Source organism: Hirundo rustica, chromosome 12 (genome assembly GCF_015227805.2).
Source record: "Hirundo rustica isolate bHirRus1 chromosome 12, bHirRus1.pri.v3, whole genome shotgun sequence".
NCBI lineage: Eukaryota > Metazoa > Chordata > Aves > Passeriformes > Hirundinidae > Hirundo > Hirundo rustica.
The window spans coordinates 6,749,831-6,765,555 of NC_053461.1; the positions used below are offsets into that span (position 1 = coordinate 6,749,831).

General features: G+C 43.9%; 1 protein-coding gene across 3 annotated transcripts; it reads right to left on the minus strand.

Annotated features, from left to right (window-relative positions):
- Positions 1 to 4,248: 4,248 nt before the first annotated feature.
- Positions 4,249 to 14,870, minus strand: ATRIP (ATR interacting protein). Of its 3 annotated transcripts, none has more exons than XM_040076576.1 (13): positions 14,594 to 14,870; positions 13,453 to 13,535; positions 12,260 to 12,430; positions 11,528 to 11,640; positions 11,076 to 11,236; positions 10,003 to 10,101; positions 9,434 to 9,563; positions 7,941 to 8,672; positions 7,265 to 7,407; positions 6,622 to 6,713; positions 5,688 to 5,771; positions 5,161 to 5,410; positions 4,249 to 4,683 (listed from the first exon to the last, which is right to left on the minus strand). In XM_040076576.1, the coding sequence occupies exons 1-13, from the start codon at positions 14,868 to 14,870 to the stop codon at positions 4,622 to 4,624; spliced, it is 2,397 nt and encodes a 798-aa protein (XP_039932510.1). In that variant the 3' UTR covers positions 4,249 to 4,621. The 3 variants fall into 3 exon arrangements, with proteins under 3 accessions (XP_039932510.1, XP_039932509.1, XP_039932511.1); XM_040076575.1 differs by having other exon boundaries at positions 13,453 to 13,538; XM_040076577.2 differs by lacking the exon at positions 14,594 to 14,870 and adding an exon at positions 14,097 to 14,562 and having other exon boundaries at positions 13,453 to 13,538.
- Positions 14,871 to 15,725: the final 855 nt, after the last annotated feature.

Here is a 15,725-nt window from a genome sequence, read left to right on the forward strand (position 1 = left end):
ATCTCAGCTGCAGTCTGATAATGTATTGGAGGTGCAATATAAATAATTTCACTTCCAGTTTTCTTTCACATTTTCTTAGCTGACTGGAGGCAGCAGACTAAATGCATGCTCCTAAAAACCTAAATCTAGAAAACATACAGTTAATGTTTGGGCTAGAAATAGCACCAAGAAATTGCAGTTACTTGTGATTGTTTTGTTTGTTGTTTTTAGTTCATGTTTCTCTTTTCCCATGACTTTTAGCAGGTGCACCTGTGCAGCATGGCTGAATTTGAGAAGTGACAGGCAGAGAAATGCTCAGAGGAGAGCTGTGTGCCTTCCCCTCTCTGCACACAGGGCCGAGGAGCAGAACCTGCGTTTTGATTAAAACCTGCAGATTCCCTTAAGGAGCACATAGGGTTTCAAAGGTACCCTCACCCTTTATTTTGCAGCAAACGGTCGTGTAGGAGAGCAGACTGCTGAACTGAAAAGTTGAGAGCCCAGGCTTAGGTGAGGAATATCGCTGGTTATGTTTTTATAATATTTAATCAGCAGTTGTCTATGGTAGTGTGAATTTTTCCAGAACAAAACTTGGCATGCATTTAAAATTCATAGCAGGGTGCGTGGGAAGAGCTGGACACACAGGAGGGAAAAACAGCAATTCTGGCCTGTTTTATTTTTTCCAGGTATGGAAACTCAGTATCATATCTCAGCACTTGTAATAACTCACCAGATTTGCTTTAGCCAGTGGTTTGGGGTCTGGTTTTTTTCTCTCTGGCTATTATTTGACATCTAGTTGTTTTTGCAGTCCATGCTCAGCAGTGCTGGAAGTGCCAGTTCAGGCTGTGAAGGTGTTGGCCCTTGCTCTTGGAAGTGCTTTGATAAACTTCAGCCACAGTGGGTCTGTAGAGATCACAGATCACCTTTTCTTATCAGTCTGCTAAATTACAGTCAGGAATTTACATATTTTTAACAATTTGCAGTGGAAGTTTGCATTTGCTGTTGCATTCACAGCAGATAACAGAGAGTCCATGCAGGCAGAACTGTTGCATGTGACCCTGATTGTAACCATTTGGCTCTCAAAAATTAAGGGGCTCTCAGGCAAAGATATGAGGGTAGGAATAACCGTTCTTTACTAGTATGTGTAACAAGGCAAACAAACAACAATAACTGTGCCATTAACAACAAAACAGAACCAGGAACCTCGTGAGGGCTTTCTCGGCCGAGAGGGAAGGGCTGGAGGAGAGGATTTGCCTCACAAACCTGGGGCAGCCTGAGCCCCGTGCCCCTGCAGGGCCCTGAGGAGCACCGAGCTGGAGGGGCAGGGATGGGCAGGGATGGGCAGGGATCCCGGGCTGGGGGATGAGGGGGAGCAGGAGCTCCGGTGGGAGCTGGAGCTGTGGGAATGAGCAGGGATCCCGGGCTGGGGGATGAGGGGGAGCAGGAGCTCCGGTGGGAGCTGGAAGGGCAGGGATGGGCAGGGATCCCGGGCTGGGGGATGAGGGGGAGCAGGAGCTCCGGTGGGAGCTGGAGCTGCAGGGATGGGCAGGGATCCCGGGCTGGGGGATGAGGGGGAGCAGGAGCTCCGGTGGGAGCTGGAGCTGTGGGAATGAGCAGGGATCCCGGGCTGGGGGATGAGGGGGAGCAGGAGCTCCGGTGGGAGCTGGAAGGGCAGGGATGGGCAGGGATCCCGGGCTGGGGGATGAGGGGGAGCAGGAGCTCCGGTGGGAGCTGGAAGGGCAGGGATCCCGGGCTGGGGGATGAGGGGGAGCAGGAGCTCCGGTGGGAGCTGGAAGGGCAGGGATGGGCAGGGATCCCGGGCTGGGGGATGAGGGGGAGCAGGAGCTCCGGTGGGAGCTGGAAGGGCAGGGATCCCGGGCTGGGGGATGAGGGGGAGCAGGAGCTCGGTGGGAGCTGGAGCTGCGGGAATGAGCAGGGATCCCGGGCTGGGGGATGAGGGGGATCAGGAGCTCCGGTGGGAGCTGGAGCTGCGGGAGGTCCCGGCAGGGCAGCGGCTGCGGGGTTACGGAGCAGCAAAGACCCAGAGCAGAGCCGGCCCAGCCCCAGCAGGGCAGGAAAAGGCGAGCACAGCATTCCTGGGCACACGAGCAGATGGTGGCAGGTCTCTAGGACTGGACTCCGGTGGTGACAGGGAATTTTCCCCACAGTCAGCAACAGCTTGACCCTGCTCCTTCCGATGCTGAGAAGGAGCCCAGCTGCCCCAGCCCCCTCCTTTGCCTGCCCCAAAAACTCTCGGTACCTTCCCCCTCTGAGAGAAACGCCCAGAGACAAAAGAAGTGTAGCCAGGTGCTACATTCCTCTCCCCACCCTGGCCACTTCTGTTTTGCTTAAGTACCCAGAAGTTGGTTTTCTAGCAACTTACAGGGAAAAATTCTATAAGGAAAAAAGAAAGAAACCTAACCCCCAACACTGGTGTCTGGAGCTTGGATTGTACTAAAGGCTTCAATCTTTAAAGTCCAGAGCTGGGAGAAAACTCAGTGAGAATGTAAATGTGCAAGTTTGGGTGTTGTCTGTTAGAGGAGGTGGATGGGAAAGGATGCAGAGCCAGGAGGGAACAGTCAGGAATTTTCTTACCAGTTTTTCCACAGATAACTCCTTTGTTTATATAAAGTTTAGCAATAATCCACTTCTCCCTTTTCCCAAGTTGCCATACACACACCCTTTAGATGAAGCCAGGAATTTTTTTAAACAACTTTTTATAACTGGATTGCTCCAACAGTTTGGGATTTCTTCAGGAACTGTTTTTTGTTCAAACTCTTAACAGTTCATTTGGTCTGCTCACCCAAATGTGTGAAATGTCTCTTATCTCTATAAACTCAAATTGTTTAGAGAAATTAGGTTGTGAGAAGTTAAAAAGTCATGGAAGATCACTGTATTTTGGGATATGAGGTACTGTGACTGTCATATCTTTGTTAGGACAGCTCTAAGCTTGTCCCTCACAGCAGGCTCATGGCTAGATAGTGCTTTATCACAGCTCCTCCTCGTTGGGCTGTTCTTAAGGAATTATCTTAATGTTTATTTTGGTTTTGAGGAAGAAAAGGGCTTTTACATGCGCTTTCCAGCTATTCACCTGGAAAAGTTGTTTGGTGGTGGTTGTTGTTGTTGTTTGCTTTGTTTATTTGCTTATTTATTTGTTTTACATGAAGAGTCATGTTTTTTGTCACACCAACAGCTGCAGCTTGTCTTGTCCAGGGCCTAGTGACAGTTCCGGGGTTGTGACCATGCAAACACACAGACTTGGAAGGCTTTGCTGCTCTGTACATCCTTCCTTGGTGCATTTCAGCAGGAACATGGCAATTTTCCAGATGCTACAAGGGACTTGAAACCTCTTACTGAGAGGAGCAGTTGGCAGCTTGTGTTCCACAGAAATGACCTGGCCCTGCCTGGTGCAGCTGCTGCTCAGAGAGGAGGAGGCTGAGCCCAGGCTGGGGGGAGGAAGGCCCTTGGCCCTTGGGAGATGCTGGATTATTATTCCAGTTCTTCCTGCATGGGCATTTCTAGGAAAGTTCTCTTCAAAAGCAAGAGCCAAGTCAGGAGCTTGCTGAGCTTTGCTGCAGGTCACAGCCTCTTTGGGCATGACCAGAGAACAGAATGTCTCCCAATTTTCCAAAGGCTTCCTTCCCACTCTCGTACAGTCTCTTGTCCTCCTGGTTCCTGGATCCAGGCTCGTTCTTAATCAAGTCCCTTTTGAAAATTGAAAAAAGCGCTCCCATCTGAAAACACACACCTGAGGACTCATTTTAATAACACACTTCCCTTTTTAGGGTCTAATGCTCAGGTGGTGACCTTCAGCCCAGTGTGACAGTGCGTGAGGGTCATGCACACTTCAAAGGGTGGGGCAGCAGCTCTTCCTCCAATCTTTGGTGCTGAATCCTAGGAATGAGATGCTCCTTCATCTTCACTATGATCAAAACTCCAGTCACTCTGCACACATTTAAATATCCTTCTATTACCGAGGATGCATTCCTCAATAATACCATCTGACTCTTTTAAGGGGAACTATAAAATGTAGAGTTTCTAGGGTTTTGGTGGTTTTTTTGGCATCTCAGGAATGACACTTCCAGCAGGTTCATGAAATTTAGTGAGATCAGGTGACCAATTCTCAACAAAAAATTCAAAGCCCTGTAGTGAACTGCCAACTCTTAAGTTATTTCGAGAAGGGTTTTTAAAACCACTGTAAACTGTTTACTAATAAGAATACGAAAATTCTGGAACTCATACAAGGAAGTGGTACAGCTACAAAAGAAACAGTGTGTTCAAAAGGCTTTCATATGAATGCAGTGATGCCAAACACCTCGGCACATTCAGCATCATAAATTCAGCTGTAGTCACAGTAAGATGGAGAAGAGAGAGAAATTTCCATTCCCTTCACAGCGGTTTCATACAGGAAGGGATTCATAACCAGAACCAGTCATAAACCATTGAATGGGTCTGCACAGCAAATGCAATTCCTTTGCTTTCAGCTACATTTAAATAGCACTGACATAATTACAACAAAGAAACGTGTCTTAGTTGTGCTGTTTGAATGCAGCCCAAGATTATCACTTAAATGGATGATTCAAAGTTCACATTTACATTGGCAATGATGATTCAGATAAGGAAGGACAGAGATCTTTGCTGCTGGCTAGGTAGAGTCTGTTCCTTGGTCTTCTGGCTCAGGAGGATATAATTCATCCAAAATCAGCTCTGCAACAAAAAATAATAATGCTTCAGAGAATGAATTTTTTTCCTGCTTCATACAGTATAATTATAGCTGGTATCTTTAGAACATACTGATGGTAGAAGACTACAGCAAATAAAATTTTTGAAGGTTCCATGCAAACAGGTCTTTAGATTTGTGTTTCGTCACACATACTTCTCCCCTTATTTTCTTTAATGCCTTTTTTAGGGACACTCTCCACTGTCCAAGGTTGCTCCAAGCCCCAATGTCCAACCTGGCCTTGGACACTTCCAGGGATCCAGAGGCAGCCACAGCTGCTCTGGGCACCCTGTGCCAGGGCCTGCCCACCCTCACAGGGAAGAATTTCTTCCTAATATCCAATCCAAACTCCTCCAGAGGTCTGAGCAACACAAGCTGTGGTACTTGTTAAAAGAGAAAAGTGACAGAAGTGAAATTTTTATTTCTGCAATGTGGAAAAAAGCCAACATTTGACTGATTTTTACCTTCAGAGGCACTCAGTTTTTGAGTCTTTTTGAGAATGGCTCTTATGCCTGGCATGGCTTGGTCATATTGGTGGAGAACTTCCAAACAGTGTTCATGGAACAGTTTATCTTTCTGAGACAGGCTGTGCAAGAGTAAAACAGCATCCCGTAAAAACTGAATAACTTGTTCCTTATGTGCACACAAGCTGGTCTCAGATCTTCTAATCTTCATCCACTGTCTGTGCAACATCACAATTAGTGCCTTAACCACCTGCAAGAGGAAAAACAGTGCCTCAATACGTAAAACAAAAATATAGGAGCAGAAAACTTATTTCAATATGAACTTTACTGCTTAATCTCTTCAAACTTTCAAATTTCAGGATATTTTCTAGCAAGTCAAAGCAAGCTTCCTAGAAGGTGGCATCCTCTAAAGTACAGGACAGTTCTGTTTCTCTACAGAAGGAAAAAAAAAAGGGCACAAAGCAATTTCAGCATTGAGTACTTGGAAGTTCTCAGCAGGTTAAACTGGGGGAGGGTGGTGAACGTACCTCGAGGTTGCACTGACAGTCTGTGCCAGGAAATAAAACTGCTGGTCTGGAGCACCACATGCAGTGTGTCAGGAGCCTGACTGTCTGTTACAAACACAGGTTGTGTTAGAGTGAGGGCTAACTTAGGATAATTTATTGCTACTTTCAAATATTCTTGGGGTATTTATTTTTCTTAACAGCTGATGTCTTTTACCCTCAAAGTTGTACAAGTTTGTTTTTTTTTCCTGTAACACTTTACAGACAGAATTTGCCTTGCACAGAAACCTTCTCAGCTTTCTGATGAGTGAAGCTGACAAGGTCAGTGGCCTTTAATTCACTGCATACAAATAATGTGTCTACACTTAATGTAACAGTGCAGGTAGGGGTAACGGAAAGGGTTCCAAATTCTTTAAAATGAGGGAAGTAGAGCAAATAGAACTTCAAACAAGTCACTTCTGTCTGAACAAACAACACAAATTAGGTTGAAAAGCTATTCTTTCTATATATAACCATGACTGTTAAAAAGCAAGTTAGCATTTCCATTGAATGGAAGGAATATAAATCTTAATCACTACAGAATGCCTTTTAAATGAATAAATACAATCAAAATGAAACACAAATCTTGCTTCATTTTACTCTTCTATTGCCCTAAAAGCAAAATAAAGCTTAGCTTAGTGCTGAACATCTGCAGCCATCCTAGGATAATTTCTTAGTTTTTTCAGTGACTTCAAAGACGATTATGACCAATGCTCTCTTCAAGGATAGTTACTGATTCAGTTTCAAGCAGATCCTTTCAAAAATCATTGTAACCCCTTACTGCGAGCCCACACCTGCAGTTTTGTATTTCAGCTAGAGAAAGCACTTGTTTTCAGACAATTTGTGCACTCTGCTGCTCCTCCCACTCCCCCAGCTGGATGGAGAAGGTAAGAGCACATGCACACTCAGCCGTGGTTACCTCTTGCTCCAGCTGAAGCCAAAGCGTTTCAGATGCTGATTTATCTGGTCTTGATGTTATATACATGTAGAGTGCAAGGAGAAGGCAGGTGTCTGAAACAGAGAGAACTTTGTTCTTTTTCCAACCAGCCACTTGTTCATGACAAAAATGAATTCTTTCAGGCAAGAAAACATTTTGAGTTCTATCCCAGGATTCACAGTACAGGCTCAGCTTCTTGTTTTACTTCCCACATCTTCAGCAGTGCTGAGGAAATTGGTATCCCTAAACTCTGTATTTGCCTTTGTGGTAATCCTGTCTTAGTTCATTTGTAAGGAACTGAACAGAGATCATTTGTCATTGAAGACTGGAATCTCTAAACAGTGCCATGAACACAGATAAATTTAATTTCAAAACTCCTCAAAAGCCCCCTTTTCCTCATCAACCTTAAATACACAATCTAGAAGGTGATTTTAAAATGGGTATCAAAAGCACTGCTTGTAGACAGAAACCACAAGACAAATACTCTCCAAATCATACGTAGAAAACAAGTTTTCAGGTTACACTGCAGGCTTTTTGCCTTCTGGGGTTTCAGCACCTTGGAGCAAGGCCCGTTTGCATCACTTTTAGTCATGGTAACAGTTCTCTTTGTCCTGCAGCCTTTTACCTGAATGAGAACAGAGTTGAGCAACCAACAGGTGGTGCTGAGCAAGAGCACACAGAAGTCTCACAGTCAGCAGCACAGCAGGCAGAGGGGTCTCCTCACTCAGACAGCGCTGCAGTGTCTGGCTACTCAGTAAGTGCTGGAAACTTCAGAACAAAATATAGTTAGAAAAGGGAAGTGTACTTACAAGTTGAAAATACACTATTTTTTTTTTTCAGACAGCATCATAATTTGTGCCTTTTTAGCTATTCAGAACATACCCCATCTCAAATTATCTGTCACAAATACAAAGTATGCTGAAAAACATTGGCAGTCACTCTGCAGTTCACACTGGCAGTTTTACTTGCCAGAATGACATTCTGTGTTTTTCTTCCTTATGCACCTCCCAGCAATCACAAAAAAAACGTTATAAAGGTTCTTCACTTTCAGTAAGGCAACAGCATCTGCTTCATATGAACATCATCAGCAAATCTTGTTGCTGATCAAGGATGATTGTTACACTCATTAACAGCAAAGGCCGTAGAAGGATCCTCAGCTGCTTCTCAAATGTGATCTGAGATGTGATTTCTCTCATACATAGCACAAGTTCTACTGGAAGCTGCCCAGATGACTTTCAACAGAGAATAAAAACCACTAAACAGCAGACTCTGAAATAATTTTAAAGCTTTTACTGACTTACTTTACTAACAAGTCCATAGTTGAATTTTCAGCTAATTTCACCAAAACCTTTAGGCTTTGGCTCAGGATATTGTCAGTCTGGGAGACCCTTGCAGCAGAAAAAGCTAAAATCTGAAGCAGCTTTTTAAACAAAGAATGCTGAGCTCCATCAGTATTTGGATGATCTTGTGGAGGAGGCAGCCCTCCTTGTGTCCTGCTCTCTTCTTTATTGTCACACTGATTGTCACACAGCGCATTTTTGTCAATCTTGGGAACCTGTTCATCTCCAGCAGCAGAACATTTTTCCATTTCAGCAGACAGCAACGTGTGGACAACATCCCAGCTGTAGAACACCAAATAATAAAGGATCCCCAGTGATACCAGAGTAGTTTCTTCAAGGGACAACCTGAAGTCCTCCTTGCTTGTCACCGTGTTTGTGCTGGCCCTGGAAGCAGCGGCTGGATGGGTCCCACAAGCTCCGTTCCCTGCTGTGTCCCCGAGCTGCTCTGCTCGGCAGAAGGCATCAACGTGGTGCTCCACCAAGGGCAGGAGATGCACAGCACCTCGGATCCTGCTCTGTGTGAGGGGCAGGAGCCCTCCCTGGCCTTCTGCTGGGCTTCCCTCGGGTAATCCTTCATCCAGAGCAATCAAATTCAGTCCCGTTATTGCCAGTTTTTGAGCTTCTTGCAGGGATAAAAGAGGAGCGATTCCTTCTTGAGTTGTCCTGCTGCTGCTGGGGAGTTGTGTGGGCTTCCTGTCCAAACAGAAGTAAAATGGAAATGCTTCACAAGAAAAGGCAGAGAACAGAGTTGAAATCTGAGATATCCATATTATGAATTGAATAATAGAAAGGCCAGAGTACAAAGAGATGTCTGTTTCCAAAATAAGGAAAAAAGGGGGAAAATATCATCCTACTTGATGCCTGCATGGAAGAGTAATTTCAAAGCATTCTAGGTTTCACTACTAATAAAATAACCTGTCTGAAAAGCAGGGTATTTCAGGAGGGTATTTCAGAAGGTACAGTCTAATTCTGTAAAGTGAAAAACGATTATAATTCATATCCAATCTTCATATTTAAAATGCTTTACCCGGAAATATAAATATATCTTGGAAAGTTACACATAAATTGTACGTTACAAATTGAACAGAGTTTCTGTTTTGAAGCTATAAACCCAACTTTTAATCACATCTTCAGCATTTTCTTCCCCCTTAACTCATGATCATGTTTCTGTGCTTCCCTCATTGCAATGCAAGCTGCTAATAGCTACTTCCAGGTTTCGTTCTGTGCCTTCCCCTAACAAATAGTTAACCTCATTTATTTTTTAATGATGTTCCAGTGTTTAGTATCTGTGATAATCAAAGAATGATGTTCCAAATTTTGCACTAAATGGCCTAAGCAGAGCTTGATTTACCACAGGGAATGATCTGTCCTGCATGACCAAGTGTTTCTTAGTGCAGAGGATGCCACTGTGCTGAACATGGCAGATTGAGTTTAACAAAGAAAATAATACTTACGTATCCAAAGGCTTGGGAGACAACACAGCTCCAGGTAGAGGCTCAGAGTTGCTACTGAGAAGGTGGCAGAGTCCAAGAAATGACCCAGGGACAATGGGCTGCTTCATCAATGCATTCAGCAAGACAGAACCTGGAAGGATACAGAATTTTCTTTGGAGTAGATTTGCCATCACCACCAACAAAAAATCAGTATTTTCAGATCAGCCTGGTTTAGAGTGCTCGCAACCTCAAAATGGTTTTTTCATTATGAATCTTCTTTCTTAACAGGAGGATGATTTTCAGAAAAATTAATTTAAGGTATTTAAATATAAACCAAGTTATATTTAGACATCTTTTAATTATGATCCCATATTAGCAAAATATCTTGAGCTAAATGATCACATATCCCAACTGTTCTGGTGACTTGCCCTCCATTTTTCACTCCAGATACTGAAATTATGTGATGCAATTCCACTGCCAACTGTAACTATAGAATTCTTGGAGCAGACTGTTGAAAATGCTTTATAGGGTTGTTTATTTTAAGGAACATTTTCCCTGGTTTTATTTCTGCATTGCCAGAATGATTTTACCTTGTGTATTTCGTTTGGGGACAGAGTTGTAGGAGCGTTTTTTTCCTGTTGCTTTGTGCTGCTTCAGGGATGAAACTTCAGGATGGGTTATCTTCCTGTCTGAAACAAACAGGGACTGGGAGAACACAGAACTGCACCCATCCTGTGCACACAGCTACGGTGTTAGATGATCTTTTAATCATCTTTATACGTCACAATTACCAAGCAAATCAAGGCCAAAAGCCTTGCAGTGTTCAGGAAAAAAGTAAACAAATGTGTTTTTTTCAAACAAATAGGCATACTGAGTATTGTTACCATAACAAACAATAGCAATACCAATGCTTTCAGGCTTTTGCATTTTTCTTTTTGCTGGAGTTCCTACTGCCCATATTTTTGAATGAATAGTGTAACTGACAGCAACATCTCAGATTTTTCATGACTCTTCAAGTAAGGATTAGTTGATGATATCCACATTTCTTCCATTTATTATTTCCCACTGCTACAAAAAAACCCACTAATTTTGTTTCATATTATAGCAATCTTCAAACATATGCACATATTAACTTCCTCAGCTTTACTCAATGAATTTCAAGATACAATTTTGTGAGAATTACTGCCCTATATATAAAAGAGGAAATGAGTACATTGTTTCAGTTGCTTCTTTCAATATGGCTAAATATGTGCCCTTTAAAATCCAATCCAACAAGCTAGAACAAGAATACAAAAAATGCATTAGCTGATTAGCAGACCAAGAAATAGGCAAATTATTTCCTATTCTCTATGCAAAGAGGAAAGACAGATGAACAATTTGGATGATTTAGTTCATCACACAATAAAGTTTTTTACTGCAGCCACTGGCCACTGCATCATTGACACCTTGGCATCTGGTACTAAGGTATGAAGTAAAATGGTCTTCATGCAAATTTCAGTCACGGTTATTTAACTCCAGTTGGTAGAAAGTGGAAAAAAATTAAGCAAACCCAAAATAAAACAAATAACTGTGAACTGACTGCAACTGTTCAGTCACAAAATCCTTCTCTAATGTAGAAGGTTCACATGCAGCTAAAAATGTTGCAAGCTGTACATGGGTTTACCTTCTTTGATTGAAATAGTCTGGCCCATCAAATTTCCTGAAGAACACACTGGCATACTGGACACTTCAGCATTGAAGGATTCCTTTGTAGGAAAAGATCTTCTTCCTGGCTGTGGAGAACATCCTTCTGATTTCACTTGTACCACATGATTCTTTTTAGGGCTAAGATAAAAAGATGAATCAGTATTTCTTTTGTTATTATTTTATTAAACAACAATCTATTTTTTTTGCACAAACTTTTTTGATGTTTTAAAGATACTTCAGTATAAACTCTCTGAATTTCTGTCACAGATACAAGGAAGGCTCTTTTTTGAGCCAATTCCATAGATGTCATCAGACTTGTCATATTTTTTAAAGACAACAGAGCAAAGATTTACATGAAGAAAGCCTCTTCAATAGCTTAAACACACATATTGCAAAAATGAACACAAATTCATTTTCCAATCCCCCTACCTTGTTGGAACTGCCTGAGAAAGGTGTTTATTTCTTTCACAGTTCTGAAGTCGTGCTCTTAATTCATTCATTTCTGCATCCTTGAACTGCAGCTCGGAGTGCAACGACTGTAACTGGAAGAGGAGTTCAGGACAGTTTTACTGTTCCCGGCTGAGAAGTGCTGCAACTGCAGAGCAACTGAACTACCACGAGAGCTGGAGATCACCGTCTACTTACTGTGAACTCAGCACAAGATCTCCATTTTTAACACTATCTGAGATCCAAGTGCCAGGAGTTCAGGCAAGAAGCCTTTTGTGAGTGGCTAAGACAGAGCAAATGCTCCAGTGAGGCTGCAACTGCAGAGCCAACTGGACAAAAGCAGCCACTGTCCTCTTCAGGGCTCGCACAGAGATGACTGCAACAGGAACAGCAATCTGATCAGAGCCTCAAAGCATGTTCTGTCACTTTTTTCCCCACTCTAAAATACATTCCAATTGCAATGTTCTCGGGATGGCTTCAAGAAAGCAGTAAGTAAATGAAAACCTCTACTACCTGAATTTCACTCCTTTATTTTGTGGTAGGGGAAAACCCTCAACAAGTTCTTACAAATGTTTTCCTCAAGGTAAGAAAATAAAAGCAATTTCACACAAATGTCGCACAAATGTTCTTCCTTTCACTAAATGGTCAGTGACATCATTAAGTCATAAATCAGCTTCTGCACGTGATCTGCAGGTAGCTGACATCTTTACAAACCTTTTTGGAGAACTCTTTTTCTTTTTCACTTAAAATCTGAGATTTTTGCTGTTCCAGTAGCAGGTATGATCTTTTCTGTTCCTCCATAGCATACTCCATCTGCTGCATTGAGTCACGCAGAATTTTAATTTCTCCATTTTTAGTGAGAATTTCATCCTGCACTTCTTTCAGCTGCAAAGAGAGGAATTCCATTAAGGGATGGATATAGCCAAAAGCATGTATTTGCATCAGTATGTGGTTGAAAATTAGGCGTATTTATAATTTTTTGGGAGAAAAATGCCCCTGGTAACATAGCTCAGAAATTCTACACGTGTTGCCTCTAATCTTTCTCTGATTAAATCAGGCTCAGCTACTGTTTTCTTTAACATGATTAAAAATTACAAGATCATCCTTCTCTTTCCCCTTCTCTGCAATTATGTTTTGTTGTTTTGGTTTTTTTTAAAGTGTTCTAATCACACACATCGGTAATTTATTCATTGTTTGGATTACAACAGTGATAATTTAATTCTGCTGCATCCATCAGGATAGCCAACAAGCACTCTAGGACAAGGTACAACCCACAGACTGCATCTTCATGACATGGAGTCTCTAATTCTTCCTGAGCAGCCACCACCACTCAGAGACAAGACTTTGGAGGGATAATAAAGAAGTTACTCAGAAAACAAGAAGAAAAGATCAGAAAGACAATTCTCTACAACTGTAAAATTATGATTTGATATGGTATCTAGGTAGGAGATTCCCTGATAAAGGTGGATATAATAGAGCTGGGAAAGATACAGAGAAGGGAGAAAGGGAAACAGAGTATCTTTCCATAAATGACAACCTGAAGGTAAAGTAACATAAAGTCACTTAGAAGTCACTTCACTTTCTCAAAATCTTTTAAATTGCACAAAACAACTCTGGCTGACAGGGCAGAGAAATTATTTCATAGGAAACAGATAAAACTGAAAAATCGGCACTTGTTAATCTGAAATGACCAAGAAATGAAACACTGCTCTCACTCTTTAGTACTACTAGAGCTGTTTCTAGTGTAATGATTTTAACACACTCCTGGATTACAAAGATTATTCATCAGAATAATTGATTAGATTGACCTTGATTAGAATTAAATGTTTGGGACTGGAGTTACCCAACCTTTCAGCTGATCCTATTAAAAATGTGATATTTAGAGGAGAGGGGAGAATACTGCCAACCTTCTGTTTGACTTCTTCATGCTGTGTCTGCAGCACTTCAAACTGGAATGCATCTCTCATCAGACCATCTTCTGCTCTGCTTCCTGCTGCAGGGAAAAGCCAAAATCTGAAGCACAGATGGTGAATGTACATCACTGGTGACTCAACATCAAGGTCTTGTTATTTGTCATTGCATACATCTGAATATCTTAGTATTTCACTGTCATTACAAACAGGTAAACTGCCTAATCTAACCACCACAGGAACTTTGCTAGTGCTTGTGCATCAGTTCTCTGCCCCTTCAAATTTCTAATCACGGAATGGTTTGTGTTGAAAGGGACCTTAAAGATCATTTCATAACTTAAACCAGCAAGATGGCCCACAGCAAAAGCAAGCATTTCTTCTGAGATAACTTTAGTTAGTGCACAAAAAAGGGTTCACTGAAAACTTATTCACCTGGTGAGATGACAGATGTCAGGGTTGCTAAAAAAAACTTAGATTATTCCAGCTAAGCTTCATGATGAAGAAACATCTGTCTGCTTTTGTTTCTTTCAAAGTAAACCTAAAAGTCAGCTGTTAATACAAGGCATGCTATGCATTTATTAGTGGAAATTAAGAGGGGAAAAAAAAAATCTGAAAGCCAACATGCTCCCAGAATATGATACCTGCTTCACGTTGAAAGTGCAATGTGCCTGCTGGGATTGTTATCCTCGCTACTCCTCTGAATCCCAACCATCCCTCTGACGCCGGGGGAACCACCGTGGGGTGCTGGTGGCCAGGGGAACAGGAAGCAATTCCCTTAAGGGAATTTACAAGAAATACGGAGCAAATCTATTTATAAGAGCCCGTAATGACAGGATAAGAGGGAAGGGCTTCACGCCGACGGAGGTTTAGGTTAGATATTAGGAAGAAATCCTTCCCTGTGAGGGAGGTGAGGCCCTGGCACAGGCTGCCCAGAGCAGCTGTGGCTGCTCCATCCCTGGCAGTGTCCAAGGTCAGGTTGGATGGAGCTTGGGGCAACCTGGGTCAGTGGAAGGTGTCCCTGCCCACGGCAGGGGGAGGCACTGGACGGGCTGTAAGGTCCATTCTGTGCTTCCTAAAGGGACACCAAAGCCTTTCGCAGCAGCGGGGCAGTGAGGGGCAGCCGCCGGGATACACCGACCTTGCCGCCCGCCCCGGGCCGGCTCCGAGGTTCCCCACGCGCGTCCCGCGGGCGGAACCTGCGACAGCGCCTGCGACGCCAGGATGTCGATCTGCTCCAGGTCGTCCGCCGTGAAGTCATCACTGTCCCCGAAGGGGTCCACGATGCCGGTCACGGCGCTCTTGGGGCGCTTGTGCGGGGGAAGGCCGTTCCGGAGCTCCGGCGGGGCGGCCGCAGCAGCGCTGTCCCCGCACAGCGCGGGGCCGCTCCGCTTGCGCGGCCCGGGCAGCGCCGCCATGGCGGCCCCGGGGCGCGCGGGACCCACACGGCGCGGGGCCGCCTCGGCCACGCCCCCCCCCGCGCGCGCCGCGCCGCCAGCCGTCACAGCCAATGGAATGGCGGCGCCTTCAGCTGGCTGTAAGGGGCTCCGCGATTGGCCGCGGACAGCCGACACGTAAGCGCTTCGCTGATTGGGTGGGAGGGAGGCGGGAAGGCTCGGCCTCTCAGAGGCGTGAGGGGGAAGCGGTGACGTCAGGCTTCGCGCGACGACGTCTGACTTTGAGCGATGACGTCACGATGAGGGTTGTCCTGCTGATGTCACGCCTGCCTTCATCCCGGGTACGATGACGTCACACTGCAGCTGGAGGGCGGCTGTGACCCGTCCTGTGCGGCTGTGCCGGCCGCAGGCACGACTGCCCTTGATAAATTGGGACCGACCCCTGAAGGTGCCAGGAAAGTGCAAAAGTTTGTGCTAAACTCACACTGTTAACTTACTGGCATAAACTTGCTTTTGTAATCATATTTTGCCTGTTTTTAAAGGTGGACTGAAAAATGGAATTTCCAGCTCTATATAACTCAGGTGGGTGTGAGGTCACGGCTATGTTGATTAACTTTTTAAAAAGAGACTAGACCATAGCAGCACATTTTAAAAACAGGGTTATTATTTATTTTCATTCCTATAAATCAGTTTACAAATCCCTTGATGGTCTTTTAAGTGAAAACCACTGTGTCAGTGTGACACATATCCAATTCTGCCAGAGAATTCTGAGTTCTCTTGCTCGTTTCGCTATTTCCCATTACGTGCAGGAAAATCAGATTATCTTTAGACGGTAATTTTCTTTCTCCATGCACTGCATGAGCAGCCTGTGGCGAG